At 39.2% G+C, this 18,450-nt stretch overlaps 1 protein-coding gene across 4 annotated transcripts in view; it reads left to right on the forward strand.

The window, feature by feature from the left end:
- ADCY7 (adenylate cyclase 7) overlaps positions 1–18,450 on the forward strand; it is a 59,337-nt gene that overhangs the window by 35,214 nt on the left and 5,673 nt on the right. For all 4 annotated transcript variants that reach the window (XM_041400835.1, XM_041400837.1, XM_041400838.1 and 1 more), the window contains 15 exons: positions 1,145–1,272; positions 1,493–1,651; positions 5,000–5,132; positions 6,379–6,564; positions 7,901–7,944; positions 8,569–8,649; positions 9,566–9,638; positions 10,448–10,545; positions 11,170–11,254; positions 12,845–12,982; positions 14,129–14,191; positions 14,879–14,917; positions 16,280–16,437; positions 17,566–17,647; positions 18,214–18,369. In XM_041400835.1, the coding sequence (XP_041256769.1) occupies positions 1,145–1,272; positions 1,493–1,651; positions 5,000–5,132; positions 6,379–6,564; positions 7,901–7,944; positions 8,569–8,649; positions 9,566–9,638; positions 10,448–10,545; positions 11,170–11,254; positions 12,845–12,982; positions 14,129–14,191; positions 14,879–14,917; positions 16,280–16,437; positions 17,566–17,647; positions 18,214–18,369 (1,623 nt within the window). The remainder of the gene's footprint in view (positions 1–1,144; positions 1,273–1,492; positions 1,652–4,999; positions 5,133–6,378; positions 6,565–7,900; positions 7,945–8,568; positions 8,650–9,565; positions 9,639–10,447; positions 10,546–11,169; positions 11,255–12,844; positions 12,983–14,128; positions 14,192–14,878; positions 14,918–16,279; positions 16,438–17,565; positions 17,648–18,213; positions 18,370–18,450) is intronic.

Raw genomic sequence — 18,450 nt, forward strand, 5'->3', positions numbered from 1 at the left:
TCCTGCTTTTTGTGCTATTTTTGCTCTGCCAGGGAGTATTCTGTCATCTTTTCCATAATGTACAAATATTGCAAGCTCCAGTTTACCTAATAAAAACTGATGGCTAAGCTGGACACTGAGCTGGATGCTGAAGTGCAGCAGCTCTAATCCAGGGCTGGTTTTTCCTGCTGATCCCTCTGAGCTTGTCACTTGTGGCACTGCTCAGAACACACTGGGATGGATTAAGATGTGGAGAAAGATGGATGTTCACTAAAGGCTTTATCTGATGAGGGAGAACAGCTCAGTTTGGGAAATTGCCACATATTTGGGCTGATTTTGGAGTTGATTTAGGAACTGTGTTCCCACAGCAGGTAGTGTTGAACAGCTGGAGCTATTGGCTGGCCCAAATTAAGCTATCTCTGCTCATCAGTCAAACATTACACAGCCTTGCAGAATTAGCCTGGGCTTGCTTGCAACCTTTGCAGTTAAAATTCTTCAGTAAAGTGTTCACAAAAGACAGTATCAGGGATTTTTTGCTCTCTCCTGCCAGTCATTGGCAGCAGTATCCTCTGTTGCACAGTTAGGAAACATTTTTTTTGCTACCATTTAGTATTGTGGGTTTTTTATTAGCAATAGCAAACTGTAGTGTGTGCCAGCTTCCTCTTCAGTCATGTTTGCATTAACGAAAACAAACCCATTTTGCATCTGCACAACTACCAGGTTGGGCATCTGAATTTCTAAGTTTTCTCTCGTACTGGGAAGTTTTCTGACACCTCACACTGTTACTTATGAGGCTGCCGTATAAAAATAGAGGAAAACTGCCCATAATTCAGATGAAGATTAAAAGATAGATAAGTAGATTTCATCTTTTAGATGGTAAATTCTGTGATGGTTTTATTTTATTTATAGTTTTTTCAATTTCACACAGTTCCAAGAAAAAGGAGATAAACTAACAAGATAGTGTTTTTTCAGAAATGCTCAAAGTGGTCATTTTTGTTCTCTCCAGTGAGCAACATCCATACATTCAGATGTAGGGCAAAAGAAGTAAGCTTTGTTTCGACAAGGATTGAACAAAGCCTGACTTTCTCAAACCAGAACCTTTGGAGCTGCTAGCCTACTTGCAGTTAATTTTTTCCTGTTAAAAATGTTTGGTGTAATTTTGCAGGAGAATGAATGCATGAGAATAAAAATCCTGGGAGACTGTTACTACTGTGTGTCCGGCCTGCCTGTGTCCTTACCAGTTCATGCCAGGAACTGTGTTAAAATGGGGCTCGACATGTGTGAAGCAATAAAGTAAGTGTTACACAGAAGGCTGTTTAAAATATAGATACTGTGTATCTAGATACTAAGATCTGAGATATTGAATTAAGTAATTAGTTTTCTTGTCAACATTCAAAGTGTATTTATTAGCTGTACTTGCTTAGTTCTGATCATAAGTTTTGCACCAAGTGTATGATGAGACAGGAGGAGGAGATGAAATGACAAGTCTGCTCTAATCTCTGATGCTCCCCAGGCAGGTGAGAGAAGCCACGGGCGTGGACATCAACATGAGGGTTGGGATCCACTCCGGGAACGTGCTGTGCGGGGTGATCGGCCTCAGGAAGTGGCAGTACGACGTGTGGTCACACGACGTGTCCCTGGCCAACCGCATGGAGTCCGCCGGAGTGCCGGGGTGAGCCAGCGCCGTCCGTGCGGGGCCGAGCCAGGCTGGCATGGCCCGGGGTCTGTCGCTGTGCTCTGACACACATCCTCACCTGGGGTGGTGGAAATAGGACAGATTTCCACAACTGTGTACTTAGCAGAGCTGTAAAATGCTCGTATTTTCTGATTGCGTTTTCGATGAGCTATAAAATTCTATTCTTAGGCAAGAGACGGCTTCTTGACCTTCCCTTCATGGGAGAAACATGTGCGTTATGTTGACTTAGTTAATCCATGCTGTACACAGGGATAATTCTACGTTTGTGAGTTTAGTTAGAGAACAGTTGTGCTCCTTAAGTCAACAAGGCCAAGCTGTCTTTACTCAGTGTTTCTGCTAATGCATTGATCAGCTCCACTTGATTTATATCAGCTCTATATTCACCACCCCCAGCACTCAAACCCCACAAGCAGCTCAGAAATTAAAATGCATCCTGATGGGGAGTATTCCAGCAAGGAGAGTCTGGAGCTGTTGTTTGTTGTGCATTTGCCATGGGCAAAAGGAAGGGAAGGGAGTGGTGCTGAATGGGAGGATTGAGGCTGAGCAGGAATATAACTCGCCATGTGCTGCTCAGTGATACAAGCATTAAGGCTGAGTTTGGTCTCTTGCAGCCTTTTGAAGACACTCATTGAACAGAACAAATATAAATGTTTTGCAAAAACACCAACATTTGCATTTTCCTTGTTTAGGAAAGTATACTCTTTTCCTGTGTTCTAAGTTAAATTTAAGGATTAGAATTCATCTAAAAAACTCTTTTTTTTTTCTTTCCTATTTTGGTAGTTCGCACTAAAAAGGATGTTATAAGACTTTATTTTTTCATTTCCAAATCAGACTTTTTTTTTTTTTTTTGTGTCATGGTAGTCTGTACCAATTGGTTTCTTTCAGTAAGTGTGCAGTAAGTGTTTCAAACCAGTGACATGCGGGGCATGAAAAGCTATAGCTTTTCTTATTATTTCTGTACCTCAGACAGCTTTTAGGTATATGCTTGTAACTTAAAAATTAAAGTGATTTATCGTGATAGGGGGTTATGAATATCAAAATACTTTTTTGCATTGGTGCCTGAAACAGAAAGAAAACTTCTCAGAGCTTGGTTAACCAGCCAGGCTGAAGGGTTTAGTGTGTTGATTCAGCATGATTAAACAAGAATACAGAGTTGTAAAGTTTCTTTTGTTGGTAAAACAAACAGCATGACAAAACCACACTTTGTTAGTCACGTTTAGGACCTTTGCCTAATCTTGAAAACTGTGATTATTCCTGTATGGCTGTCAGGTTTATAGTTGATAAGCTGGTGAAGAATTAAGCTGGTTTAGTCTGTCATGCTGATCTGGAAACATTTTTCTTATTACTTCCTCTAGGTATAGCTGTGTAGTGCTCACTCATCTTGTGTTTCAAAAGTGGCCAGAGGAAACATCTTCCGCTTGTGGAAGACTGAGCCTGACAGGGTGGAAGGGGTGTTATTAACTATGCAAACGTTACGTTGTATTTTTTCTCCTGCTCTGCAAGGAATTATTTGTTGGGGATTCCTCACTCCAATGTTAGCTATTCCTTCTTCTTTGGAAGCAGTTCTGTCATTAGAAGCCAGCCAGAGGTTTTGTTTATAATAGGAAGCATATCTATTTTGAGTTTCTGTAAATGAAGGAATTCTAAAGACTTTTGAAGGGATGCAGGAAAACTTCTAGCTTTCGAAGTATTTTCTGTCCAGTGTCAGAGTAACCTTGTTCATCTTCCTTGTGTTTTTAAAAATTACTTACATTCGTAACGGCATAATATGTTGCTAAAGCAGAAAGGAGTAGCATAAAACTAAAAACGCATTTATGAGCAGTTCTGTCTGATTGTAAATGCCTGAAAGCTCAGCACGTGTTATTCTGCTGTCTGCATAGGAAACTGGGCAGTGTGCTGGGTGTTCTGTCCTGGCATGGCAAGAGCAGCAGTGCGTGCTCCAGCTTGCCTGGGAGAGCAGCTCTTGGTTGTGTGCTTATCCTGGAATCCAGGGAGCAATTAGTAACTGCTGAGAGATCACTGGCATCTAACTGGAAGAGAAGTTTGCAGTAAGATCAGGAATGTCCTACAAAGTGTGTGATTTGAGGGAGAGGAAGCTCGGAAAAAGGCAAAATGGTGGGTAGTGAACTGCCCCAGTCTCTGTGGAAGAAAATTATTGTCTAGAGCAAAGTTTAAAATTTCAGATTTGAAGGTTCACCTTAATTGCGAAAGTGTATAGTCAAGGTAACAATTAAATTTTTTTGAGAAAATTACCAGTATACAGATAAAAGCAGGCACCCTCTGCAATTCAGCTGTTACTGTTGGCCTGAAAAGTACTAAGGAAGTTTTTTTATTCTTCCTTCTTAGAAGCTACAGCCAGTAGTTTTCAGGTCTTGGACACATTACCTTCATGCAAACCTATGTCCAGCTTTAGGAAGGAGGGCTGGATGGAGCTGTGATTCCCTTGCTCTCTATAGTTAGGCAGCAGTGCTGCACACTGCCAGTTTCCATTCTGGAATTGTGCTTTTCCCAGCCATGAGCTAATGGATTGTAGGACAGTGTCTAACCCCTCTGTGCCAAAGAAAAGTGAGAAAAGCATGGGAAGATGAACAATGAAAAAGTAGAACTTAAGAAATGCTATTTTATGAACTCCCTCCAATTCTCAATAAATTGTTGAGAAATTATATGGAAAGATATTACTCATAACTTATGTGGAAATACATGATTTAAGATACTGAGTGAAATGACATTTAAGGGGAAGTGTGAATAGGTACAGAAAAATACTGGCTGCTCTCCTCAGAAGTGCATTGCTGTTGTTGCTGTGTTGCCTTTTCCTTGGATTGTTTCAGTCAGAAAAGGCAGATTTTCAGAATTCTCCTCAGAGTTAACAAAAAACCTTCCCCAACTTTCTTTTCCCAGATTTTGTGTCTCCCCCCACCCTCACGCATTTCTAGCACAAAGCAGTCCTTGCTTGGGTTTTGTTCATGAGTTTTCCCTGCAGCTCTCCCAACCTGCCTGTGAGCCTGCCTGTCTTGTGAGTCATCAGATTTCCTTTGATCACATTTCTTATTGTTTCATTTACTTTCCTGCTCATTCCAATTCAATTTTATACCAACACTATCTCATTACGGGAAGTGTTTTTTAGGACACTTGCTATGAATGATGTACTATAGTAAGAGATTGCAAATATAATTTTAAGCACTGGCAGGATTTTTCAGTTGGCTGCCAAAGCAGGGGGTGTTTGAAAAGCAGAAATGTCAGCAGTGGCCATTGAAATGTAAATGAAATGCTTAATGTGACCTTTCTGTGAGTGTTTGGGTCTCTTGTTCTTTCTCCTGTTCTCAGCCGTGTGCACATCACTGAAGCAACATTAAATCACCTAGGCAAAGCTTATGAAGTGGAAGAAGGGAATGGACACCTGAGGGATCCTTACCTTGAATCCATGAATATCAAAACCTACTTAGTGGTCGATCCAAGGGTATGTATTTGTTTTTAAACATGTATATTTATTCAAGTGTATACACACAAGTACATAGGTTTCTGTGGTGCATAGAGCTTTTTCATTCAGGAACAGAATTAGAGCATGGTGTGAGTCCCCTGAGTAGCTTGGATTTGGGAGTTCAGATCTGAAAGCACATCCTGCTTTTTTATGACATGCCTATTACACTGAAAGTAATAGGTGTTATGCTGAAACTTCTTATGTGACCCACTTAGAGTAAAACCACATATTTGACTAGGTATTTTTATGAATTGTCTCAAAAACTGAGGTCAAAAGATGAGGATGAAGGAATGAAAGAATACCTGTACTATGTGGTCACTTCCACCTAAAATATTCCTTGTAAAATAACGTCAGACATCTTCCTCACTATCTGAAAATAAAGATTCACCTTCTATTCGGGGTGTGAATTTAGCAACTGTGGGTTGCTTCTTTAGAGCTTGGTAACTACAAACACCTGGAGTATTGCTATTTTGAATTGGCTTGTGGTTGATGAGTAACATGTTTCAAATGAAAAAAGAATGCAGATGAGAAACTTCTTTCCTTCCTGATCTCTACAGGAAGGAACAGCATAGAGCCACTTTTAATTAGCAAGAACTCCCACCCAGCACATATTTTCAGAATGAGGACCTATGTCTATTAAAATGGTCTCTGCTCCCTTGAAGATACTTGTGAAATGTTAGAGTTATCAGTCCTTGATGTCTTGGTTTATTCTGTAGTTTTAGCTTCCCTGTAGTTCTGCAAGGGTATTGCTGTACACACGGTGTCTGTACTGCCTGGCTCAGCACCTGTGACACAGAGATATAATCTAATGTGGAGTCTGTAATTTGTGGGATCTTCTAACCACTGTTTTGATACACCCCAGCTCAGGAGTTTGGCACCTTTTCCCCTGCTGTAGTGCTGACTGCAAGGGAACTCTATCTGTTCATAGATCCTGTGAGCCCTTGCGTCACTGTACATAAACCTGGACGTTTGACTGTTGCAGTGTTGCAAGCCAAGTCTGGTAAAGGCAGATGAAGCAATTAATTGTGTGTGCTGTGATTTTCTTTAGCTCACCTTAATTAAATGAGATAAACGAATTGAGGTTGGCTGACATGTTGCAGATGTGTTCAGAGCCCTACAAAACTGCAAGATTTTTGTAGTCTTAAACTACTCAACACACAGAGCTTCGGTATTTTGCAATTTGTCTGAATTTGTTTTGTACATGAGCGCGTTTTCTTTCTGTTAGTCCAAGCAATGCCTATCAAACAACCACCTCCCCAAAACCCGAGTGAACGACGGGCTGAAGATGCGCGCGTCCGTGCGGATGACGCGGTACCTGGAGTCCTGGGGAGCGGCGCGGCCCTTCGCGCACCTGAGCCACCGCGAGAGCGTCAGCAGCGACTCCTCGGGCTCGCAGGGCCGCCGCAGGAAGGTCAGCGGGCAGAGGGCCAGGGGCAGGCGGCGAGGGCCACGGGCAGGCGGCGAGGGCCACGGGCGGGCAAAGGGCCAGGGGCAGGCGGCGAGGGCCAGGGGCAGGCAGCGAGGGCCAGGGGCAGGCAGCGAGGGCCACGGGCAGGCAGCAGCTGCAAGCTGCTCTGGAGCCTGCACCCTGAAACTCTTCACCTGACCTCAGTGGCTGCGCCTCTGCTCTTACCCTTGGTGCTCAGTGCCCGCACAGCTGAGGGGGTGTCGGTGCAACACCTCCTTCTGTCAGACCTTCACCACTCTCAGACTGCCAGTCTCTCTAGCGTGCTATAATCATGGTATATCCTCACAGCAAAACTATATTTTTCCTATTATTTTTCCATCTTGAAATCCTGCCTAGTGCATGTGGTTTTGTAAAAAAACCCAGATAGATACATTCAATACTTAATTGAACCACGGGCAGGCGGCGAGGGCCACGGGCAGCCAGCAGCTGCAAGCTGCTCTGGAGCCTGCACCCTGAAACTCTTCACCTGACCTCAGTGGCTGCGCCTCTGCTCTTACCCTTGGTGCTCAGTGCCCGCACAGCTGAGGGGGTGTCGGTGCAACACCTCCTTCTGTCAGACCTTCACCACTCTCAGACTGCCAGTCTCTCTAGCGTGCTATAATCATGGTATATCCTCACAGCAAAACTATATTTTTCCTATTATTTTTCCATCTTGAAATCCTGCCTAGTGCATGTGGTTTTGTAAAAAAACCCAGATAGATACATTCAATACTTAATTGAAATGTATAGAAAATAAGTAGTCCCTCTACATGCTCTCTCAGCAACTGGATTTTATCAGTAAAGAATTTTTAAGATCAAGAATTCTTAAGGTTTTTAAAATTTTAAAATATAAGAAAACTAATTTTTCCTTCCATCTCCTGTTCCTGAAAGCTGGAAGTAGATGTGCATGCTTTCACATGTTGTCCTGGAGCCACAGATGTAGTAAATTGTAATTTAAGCATCCATCCACCATTCATTCAGATGTGTGGAAGTAGTTTCCAGTCTGCTCACCTGTGCTGGAGCTTACTTAGTTACTTTGTTTTGTAGAGAAAAATGAGAGGGAAGATCTGTTTAATTATTTTCGAACAACCTTTTTTGTCAGAAAACACTCACTTCTCACTTGTTAAAGAAGCAAAGTTGCTGGAAAAGATTGATTTTTAGAAACATCTGTTTGAGAATCGTGCTTGATTTCTTTTATTTCTGAATAAAAATGGTTTGGGCAGTTTCTTGATGCTTGTATCCCATAGTTGTTTGCTATTCAAAGAGTGTGTAATTTATTCTGAATTCCTATTTTCTTTAGGAAATACCTTTGTGTTCTACTGGGCGCCAGAGAACTTCTGATAGGTTTGTCAAGTACATTTCTGGGTTTTTTTGTGCTCCTCTTGCAGTTCAGTGTGCTGTAAGGATGTGATCGTTTGGTTGATTAATCACTGTGTGTATGATAGTCCTGCCTTAGAAAGGTTAAGCTAAATCTTTGGCCTTTGGAAGACTTCTCAGCTCCTGTTTGTTATTGTTAGCAGACTCTAAAAGGAGCTTCTTGTCTTACTCTGTCCCCCCAGTCATTCAGATTGCATTTTGCTTGCTGGGCTGCAGCAGGGTGGGAGGGAATTGGGAAGGAAGAACCCTAAAGTGGAAAGTTTTGGGTTTGGTTAGTGTTATTAATGTTTGCCATTACAATGTGATAAGAATTGTCAGTGGCACCTGTAGCACTGAGTTAAATGAGGGGCTGATTTTCCCTTGTGGAACATTCCTTCAGTTTGTCAAAATGCTGTCTTGAAAAATGCTTGATTTGGGTAACTAGAGAAATGCTTAGTAAAGTGCTCATGGGTGTGTTTTTTAATCAGCTTGGCTCATTCTAGTTTGACTTTTGCCTGGAGGCTTGCCCCACTGTGTGCTGAGAAAGTGTACTCTGTACACATTACATGTTTCTGAATAGCATTTGTCACGCAGACTTCTTTTCATCCTCAGAAATTCATCTCAGAAGGGAAGGATGGAGGAAGATATTTATGATGAAATGATGTCAACCATTGAAGGCCTCAGTTCAACTACGTATGCAGTATTTTAATTTATTCTTCATCTTTTCTTTGAGATTAACCTGCGTTCTCAATTTAAGCCTAGATATAAAATATGTGTATAAAGTTATCAGGATTTTTGTCTTGCCCTTTGTTTTTATTTAGTTTCTGTTTTATTTTTTAATTTGAATATGAGAGTGCTACTGCATTTTTTAGCAGGAAGCCAGTGATCAGTCTTGCTGTTCAATGTTTTCTTTATTAAAACAAGAAATGTCTTGAGATGGGGTGCTGTCCTGAACAAAAAACTACATATAAAATCAAAACAGTTTTGTGGGTAATAAAGTTGCTTTAGTGCCTGGTCCACTGAAGGCAAATGGTCTGTCAAGGGTGGGTAATTCCTTTGACAGTGCATTTGCATTTGAAAGCAGACAAACACAGGCAGTGGTGGTGGTTTGGGTTTTTTTTTTTTTTTTTTTGGTTTTGTTTTAATTTAAAATAAATACAATACTTAAATTCCTAACAAATTCTTAAAACACTGAATTGAAGAAAAACTCCTTCTTTCATCTAAATGCTAGGAAGGCTATACCTCAGGTATTCCTAATAGGAATCTGGTATTATTTAGGGGAAGTTTTTGGAGGCTGTGAGCCTTCTCTAACATCTGCTGTTACACTTTCCTACTTGTCAGCCTTCAGGAAGGTTTGGAGCTGCATTTTTCATGTAGCTGGCAGATGCTGCTGTCTGAGAGTGTTGTGGGTAGGCCTGTTAGATGAGTAAAAACATTGTTTTTACTGCTATGTTCTGCTATGAAACATCAAGACCTTGCAGAAACATCAGTGTGTTGCAGAAACATCAGTGTGTTAAGATCCCTGTGGGGCCTCCGGTGCAGGGATTATTTTGTGTCCTGTCCTTGGCCCTGTGTGCTCCTGGTAACCCCTGTCTCTGTCTGGCTGCAGTCCGTGGTGCGGCAGGTCGGATGACTTCTGCGGATTCTCGCTGATCTTTGCCGAGCCTGGTCTTGAAAAAGAGGTTGGTAAGAGCAAAAGAATCCTTCCTGGTCTTTGATTTGCCCTTCAGAGCAGCATAAGAATGTTTGAAACTTTGCATTCTGAAACTGGATTCTGGAGGTGACTGCACATCCCAGAGGTTTTTGGTAACTAATGGAAAGCCGATTTCAGGAGTCATTTGAACTGGTCATTCTTCCTTGAGAATGAAAATTCTGAGCTTAATTAAATGTCTCTAATCTGTGGTCAAATTCTTGCCATAAAGGAGTTAGTGGGAGTTTGATAATTTTTTTATATAAACTACTTCCCTCTAAAGTAACAAGATTTAAAGAAGGAAAGGAAAAAAAAATTCTGTATCCATAATGAAAACACTTTGTTTGCTGTGGCTATTTCATTGTAGATATAATGCTGATATTTGTTAGGTGCACTGTAGTTTTTCAGTTTGAATAACTGCTGTTAAATTTACTGTGCTGTGGATGTAGTTACTGGTGTGGGTCTGTACATACACTTTAGGTTTACTTCTGTGTATGTCCTTTTTTGATAAGGATTTTGGCCATGGGAATCTGTGGAGAGCTGTTTTACATACTGCCTGGATTTCCCTCTAGGCTGGAAATTTGGAAATTATCTTTTGGCCTGGGCTGTTTTTCTTGAAAGATGTTCAAGTGACTGTTTTTTGGGTTTTTTTTTTTTTGCTGGTCATCTTCTTTTCTTCTGTTTTAGTATATTTTTAATAATACAGTATAAACTTTTATATATGTGTCATCACAAGACTGTAATGAAAAGAAGAAAAAACACCCCTGAAATGACCCTGATGCTTTATTCTGTCTGTTTCAGTATCGCACAATTCCTATTCTGAAACTCAAGAGTTACTTTGCCTGTGCCAGTTTTGTGTTCCTTTGTATATTTGTGATCCAGATGCTTATCATGCCAAAGTAAGTGCTGGTATTTTAATTATTTATAATTCAAATTAACCAACAGCTAAAGTGAAGTGCATGTGCTCTTTTCAGAACTTTTTGGAGTTCCTGAAGGGTTAAATTTAAGAAACATACATTAATTTACCCCATGATAAAGATTACATTAATATCGTTAGCATAAGAGCTAACATATTAGAATGAAAATAAAATAAAATAAAATATTTCTTTTCATTTTTGTTTGCCTAGTACATCCAGGGAGGAGGTCAGTTTTATAAGAACAGTTGGCTATAAAGACATTGAGCAGTAGGAAAATGGGATTTCGCTGCTTAAACTGTGCTCAGTGATCCTTTTCTGTACTGCTACAAGGAGGCAACTTTGAGCTGCTAGTCACAGCTCCAAGAAAGCAGATGATGGATAATTCTGAAGTGCATGCATGTTTGTTTTTCGTGGCTGTTGCAGTGCAGTTTCCATGTGGTTTATGCACAGGGCAGTGGCTCAGGCCATCAGGAGCAGAATCTCAAAGCAGTGACTGTGCAACAGAGCAACCATAACCTGTGTGATGCTATGGTTATTCAGTGCTATTTGAAAAAAAAAAATCATATTTAAACTTGGTTTTTTAAGTGTTTTTTTTCTTCTGTTTAGAACTGCAGAACTGGGAATTTCCTTTGGAGTTGTTGCAGTCATCATTGTGCTTATTTTGTTTGTGTGCTTTGCTGAGAAGTGTCTGGTAAGTTTACTTTTAAAAAACACTTCCTGTTTTCAAAAGTGGATGGATATATTTCAGCAACTTGGTCTGTCTTTTAGGCTGAGGGAAATTTTAGTCATTTCAATAGGAGTTACAGGAGCCTTGAACCTGAGACTACCAAAAGATTCCATTGCCTGAAACAGGTTTTCATGTCTGAAAATTCTCAGATTCATAATTATTTAAATAATAATTCAGAATTATTTGAGTACAAGAATAGATGGTTAGGAGGGAGAACATGGGGTTGGTTTTATAAAATGTATTTTTATGTTTGTCATTAATAGTACTTTTGGTTGTAAATACTGTTATTCTCTATGCTGGAAACAATATTGAAATAGGTGGGAACAGAAGATCAGTTTTCATAATAATTTATGAAGTGTAATGAAAATTACAAACATATGAATAATTTATTGGCAACAATTTCATTGCTGTTAGAATTCCAAATTCACCATTACATCAATTGGGACACTTTGCACTTGTAGTTCCTTTTTCTTTGCATTATTAAACACATGCAATTAATGTTTAAAAATATATAGTGACAGAGAGAGCCCCTAGTGATGGAGAGTTCAATGATACAGAGTTAAAAAAAAAAAAGGCCTCCTCACTTCAAGAACTGCCTGGAAGCAGGGTGGGGAGAGGGAAGGGATTTTAGAGAAGGGATTCTGGAATGTTCCTTGCGCTCATGAAACCTGCACTGTGCCAGAGTGAGGACGTGCAGCACCCAGTGAGGGGATGGAGCTCTCCAGGGAAAGAGTCTCTTACAGAGCCACAGTCAAGCTGTGCAAAAGGGAAAGAAAAAAAATAAGAAAAAATTGCACTCAGGACATGGGATAAAGGTTTATGATTCATTTAATTGTATGGTTAGACAGATTTATGGATTTTATGTATGTATGGTATTTATATATATACATAAACATGAATTTTTGTATATATACCTGTATAGAGAGAGAGGTGTGTGTGTGTATATGCATTCATGTGTTTTTTCTCCATGTGTAGAAACACATGGAGAAAACAGAAAATTCCAGGACTGCAGTTGTATGAGACTTGAGTTTTAAGCTTGGGAGTGTTTTGGAGTAGGCAAATAATGGAATAATGCTTGCAGTCATTAAAATTATATGCTTTACTGGATTGTTTTTGTCTATAGCAACAACTGGAGGACATGGGGATGGCAAGAATGAGGACTGTCTAGGGTTGGTTTTGATTTATTAATCTAAAAAATGTAGTTCCAAATATAACATTATAGCTCTATAACTAAAAAAATACAAAATTTTTACTGCATTTTTATTAACTTTTCTCTAGGACTTTCAAACCATAATTCTGCATTTTTAAAGCACGAATTCAGAAAATTTTAGCACCCAACTCCTTTGAAGAAAGGAAGCATTGTTTCTATTTTCAGTTGGGGAAAGGTGTTAGACATGAACTCAGAAAGAGGAGATTCAAACTTCTAAATTAGAATTCCAGTGAAGGCTGTCGACGCTCTCCTGCAGAAAAAAAGGACAACTTTATATTTAGAAATATTTGTTCCCCTGTATCAAAGTGTTATCTGTTACTGAAACGAATTAATTGTGTTTACAGAAGTGCTGCTCAGAGCAGTGGCCTCTCCTGCGCCGTCTGTGTGCTGTCTCAGAGAAGGTGGAAACAATGCCTTTACTCAGGCTGCCTTTAGCAGTCATCACTATAGCTGCCTTGCTGATTATAGCCATTTTTAATTTGGTAAGTAATCACATTAATTAATGAACTTATTGTAAAACTATTGTAAAACCCACAGTTTAAGTAAGTTCCTGCTTCCTTTTCATCAAGTACCAATTTTTGCTGCTATTTCTAATGCCTGCCTTACAACACGAGTTGATTTGCACAGGGATAGTGCATGATGTCAAGTAAAAGCATTAAAAATAAAAGCTCCTAGTTTGTGGAACTGAAAGTACACTTGATAGACTTCAGTTCTACAAACTTTTCTTGGTTTCAAGACAGCACTTACAACTGCTCTTGATTGTAACCCTCCTCACTAAGATATTTTCCTGTTTTGAAGTGGTTTGAAATATTTGGCAGTGGCAAGGCAGCACTTTAAGCAGTTCAGTGTGGTATTTGCACTCACTGGTAGTAATGTGGGTGAGGAAGAATATAGCTTGGCTCTCTTCTAAAAGCAAAGGCATTGTGGATAGGTACAGCTGGAGTAAAGTGGAAACGGCATCTGTCTTTTAAATTTAGTTTGAATATTATATTGCACCTGGGGCATGTCCATTTGAATAACTGTGCTGGTTTTTTATTTAAACAAGCTCTGTGTGTGATCAGTTCCACTTAACTGGTAGTTAACTACTAAAACTGATGTCCTCCTGATCCCATGTGTTCCTTTGCCTTGCCATTCTCCTGATTGCATGGGGAGTTCCTTCTGAAAGCAATACTGCAGAAAATGCTTAGTTCTCTTTCAAAGGGTGTTTTTTCTGCTGGCTTAGGTCCTTGCATTGACTCACAGTGGTGTCATGTGAACACCACCAGAGACAGACTGAAAGACAACAGGAACAGCAGCTGTGAAACTGGGGTTGAGACAAAACCACATGTTTGTGCCAGGTAGTTGCTAAATTGACATAGCCATAATGTAAACCTTTACCCCCAGTTAGAAAATAAGTAAATTTTAACCTTCTTGCAGCTTGTGTGTGCATATATGTTTAATACAACTACATGGGAAGCAGTTGTATTTCAACATTTATTCAGCAGCAGTGAAAAGACAACCAGATCAACACTCTTTGTAAAATACATAGGGAAAAAAAATTGGTGATTACCTGCTAATAAGTTGGTATGATGGTTTTATTGATGTGGGTTTTTTGTGGTTTTTTTTTTCTTCCCCTCCAATAAATCAAGACTACTGAAAAGAACAAACCTGCCAACTTTACTGGATCAAATGACCTGAGTGCTACCACCTATGTGAGTACAGTACCATCCTAATTTCTAGGATTGAAATAAAATGAGTCTTGGATGGTGGGTATAGAATCATAGGACATCCTGAATTGGAGGGCACCCACAAGGATCATCAAAGTCCAACTCCTATCATGTAGGATGATGTCATAATGGATGACAACATTTTATATTTTTTAATTTTTATTTATAAAGATAGGGTTTTGGGTTTTTTAAATTGTTGAACATGAAGAATTGCTCATGACACAAGGCAGTTTTAAGGGATATTTTATATTTATATATATAGCTTTCTTGTGCATCCTTTAGGGATTTTCAGAAGTCTAGAGTATTCATGTATAAACTGAAGTTTTGGTTTATTTTGGTCTCTCAGCATATTTGAAAGGTATTCTCTAGCATTTCTGTAAGGGTAAATTCAGCACTTAGTAGTGACACAAGAGTATAATTTCTGGGAATTTCACTTTTTCTATCTTTAATGACAAAGTTGTGTTCTATTTTGAGTTCATCCAAGTGTTTGGGATGCTCCTTTGTCACCTGGCCACCCCTTTAGATGAGACAATTCAATATTTTTGAATTATGTGCAGCAAGTTGTGTGAGGAGCCTTTTATTCAGATGCTTATGAAAAATGATAAGTTACACATATGAAACACACATTGTGCTCACCTGGTAACCTTTTGTTCTTGCATGTTTGTAAATCAGGCTTTTGGAAACACAACTCATTCCTGCGTAGAGGAAACTGTAAGTAGTGAACGCGCCTTACTTAGGCCTGATCTTTGAATGTGGTGTATATTACTGACAAATGGCAGGTTCTATTGAAAGGAATGAAAGGTATGAAAGGAAGCTCTTTTAGATATTTGACAGCAGAAAAATTGTTCATGAAATCAAGATAATTCAGCTGCTGCTGTTGCACAAAGTATGGCTTTGCAGTTTTTAGAAATTTCAGACTTAGAAGTAGGCCTAAATCTTTAAGGAAAAAACCAGCAAAACATGTGATGATAATGTTTGAGTCTGACAGATGAGAGCTGAACTTGCAAGAGTCCCAGTAAAGTGTGTTTACAGAGTGAAAGGGCTTAAGTGGGCTGACAGACCTCTCTTGCCATTCTCTACATAGTGGTTCCTTTTTCAGAGGTTTGGCTTGAGGTAGAGTGTTCAATGTCTTTTGGAGGTAGACTCAATGTCTTTAGGATGACAGATTTGGTATAATGTGTGATATATGGGCTCTGATTAGGAGTTGCCTCATAAATTATTCTGGTTTCATTCACTTCAGTAGAAATGTTAATTATACAGTCAAGAATCTCACAGTTCTGTGGTAGGCATGTGCTGTTACAGGTGAGAAAACAGTGCTTTGTGCATAAAGAGAAATGAATTCTTGAGGAGCAGAAGCTGAGATAATTTTGGAGCATGGCAGCTGAGCCCCTCACACCTGTGCCCGTGGCTGCAGGCAGCAATCCTGTCTGCAGCACACGCTTGGTACCGTGTTTGGTGCTGCCAGCTGCAGGCTGACCTGGGACACCCTGCCCGAGCTGGGGCTCCCCTGCTCAGTAATTCCATAGTGGGGACAGTGGCCATAGCTTGATAATGTTTATCAGCATCAATCACAGCTCTTCTAAGGAGCTGTGCCTCAGGCTGGATAACCAGTCAGTCTCCATGTGTTACTGGTGTGGGAGCTGGGAATGGGAATCTGCTCTAGGTTGCAATGGGAAAGCACAGAATAGGATCAGAGCACTGGACTTGCTGGTTCTATGGACTATGAACCTATTTTAGATTACTCTTGAACTTTGAATAAATAAATGCTTAAATTAATAAACTTCAGGAGATAAATTCTTGGCACTTCAGTTTTTATCTGACATTGCTTACTTATGTTGATTTTTTTTTGGTTTAAATATTTTTTTACCCATTAGAAATTATAAAAGTAAATGCAAATCAATATTAAGTTCATCCTTTTAGTGCCATTAAAAATATAGCTTTAAGTGATTGCAATTTCTTTGCTTTAAATTGCAGTGATCATGAACTCAGAACATTTGCTATGTTTTGAATATTTCTTAGACATAAGTTCTAAATAATGCAAAGGCTCTTTACCTTTACCTTGCTCTTTTACAGTATTATGCTTACTGCTGTATATTGGGGTTCATTGCCTGCTCGGTATTTCTTCAAATGAGCTTCGAACTCAAAGTTCTCCTCCTGTCCATTGCTGTGACTGTCTACCTCATCATTTTTAATACCCTTCAGCACAAAGACAACTATGGCAACAGTACCAGGTGCACTGTAAAGTTTCTCATCCTTTTATGTTTCATTTAAGGAGGTGTTAGATTTTTGTGCTGGAATATTTTGTACTGGAATGTTGAAATATCAAAATCTTATAAGCCAGACACTGCAAACCTTGCTGTAAAGTTAACATGGAAATCCTATTAGACCATGTCACTTTTTTTACATATATTTTTTAAACAAAGTATATGTTCTCTGAAAAAAATCTGTAATGTGGCTTCTGAGATTCCAAGAAGCCTTGGACTATATTAAGGACTAGAGAGTAGAATATTAATGTAAGGTTGATATTAAGTTATGAAGCCTTGCTAATTTCTGAGGCTCAAGCTTGGAGTCAATAGGATGGTGAACTCTTACAGGTATTTTGAAAAGTAACAGCAATTTACCTGATCTAATTGCAGAAACTGAAAATACTGAAGAGAAATCACATGCAAAGTCTTTACTGCTTTACTGTTAGTTTTTAAGTCTTTCTCAGATTCCTCAGCATAGTCTCATTGCTGAAGATTAGAATAAATTTATTTTACAGGGGCTGTAACCTGTCAGTACACCTTAAAAAACCTTGAGTGAACTTAATCATTCATGTGATGAGAATTTAATTTGCATGTGTAAAAAGTAATAGATGTGGTAAGACTGATCTTACTATGAAATATGAGTGGTGATTCAGATACAGATATGATTTAATTGCTGTCTTTGTCTTAGGAATTCAGGTTTTTAATTTGTTATTGTCTTTCCTTCCACAAATAAGAAAGTCTGTTTTCCTATCTCAATGTTTTGTTGGCTGTCTTTTTGTAGGGCGGTGTGGGGTGGGAGATGAAACTCGGTCTGGTGGAAATGAGATGGCTCCATTAAGATAAAGCCCTGTTTACTTGAGCATCTCACTACGACAGCTACTGAACAAGGTTTCAACACCCAGTGTGCTGTGATGTGAAATGCATCATTCCATGAGTGGTACTGGCTGATCATCCTTTCTCGTTGTTAGGACAGGACCTGTGCACAAATGAGCAGTGACACTGTGGTGCAAGTCTGGGCAGACACCCTCTTCCCCTCACCTCCCACCCCAACCCTCCAGCGTGCAGATTTTCTTAAAGGATACAGATAACTTTGTATTGCTTTCTTATTTTCAGGTTTTTCATCAAAGAGCCAAGGATAATGACTAATTTATATCTGGTTCTGTTTTACATAACCCTAGTTTTACTTGCAAAACAGGTATGTATTTAAAACACAATCACCTAGTTCCTTTACTTGCAGCTACTTGACTTAGATAAAATGCAGAAGTGTTGTTCCTTGAAATTGTGCTTTACATTAGTATATATCTTTATATTTTTAAATATTCTGGTCTTGCAGAAAACACACTTCTAATTAGTTTTTGGCAATGAAAGAATTTTTACTGTGAAAGGATGGGAACATTTTTCTAGTTTTCAACAGTGTTTGCATCACAGACGTGAGAACTTCCTGGTTCTTCCAGTTTTGATCTATCTGTATTTATATATCAGTATTCATTCTAAATCAACATAGCAATTCAAGATAAAAATAATTATATTACTGAAGTGTCATTTTGGTAAATACACCATTTGATGGTATCAAATGACATTTGGTCTTAGTGGCTGCTTCATATTTTTGTGACCTTTGCTCTCAAAGCATATTTTTCATAACTATATAGACTCAAAAGGCCTTGAAGGAACTATTACTACTACACTTCTTGAGAAAATTGCCTCATATTTTTCAGTGAGTTATTTGATGGATTTAATTTATCATATTTGATCTCTTTGCAGATTGACTATTACTGTCGACTGGATTGTCTGTGGAAGAATAAGTTTAAAAAAGAACATGAACAATTTGAAACTATGGAGAATGTTAACAGGCTTTTGCTAGAAAATGTACTTCCAGCACATGTTGCTGCATATTTCATTGGAGAAAAACGAAATGAGGTGTGTTGAAGCTCTCCTATGTGAAGGACAGCAAATTGGATTTCTGTGATATATACTACACATGATGCAAAAAAGAGCACA

The sequence above is a fragment of the Onychostruthus taczanowskii genome, unplaced genomic scaffold (assembly GCF_017590055.1).
Source record: "Onychostruthus taczanowskii isolate IOZ18803 unplaced genomic scaffold, ASM1759005v1 scaffold18, whole genome shotgun sequence".
Classification (NCBI taxonomy): Eukaryota; Metazoa; Chordata; class Aves; order Passeriformes; family Passeridae; genus Onychostruthus; species Onychostruthus taczanowskii.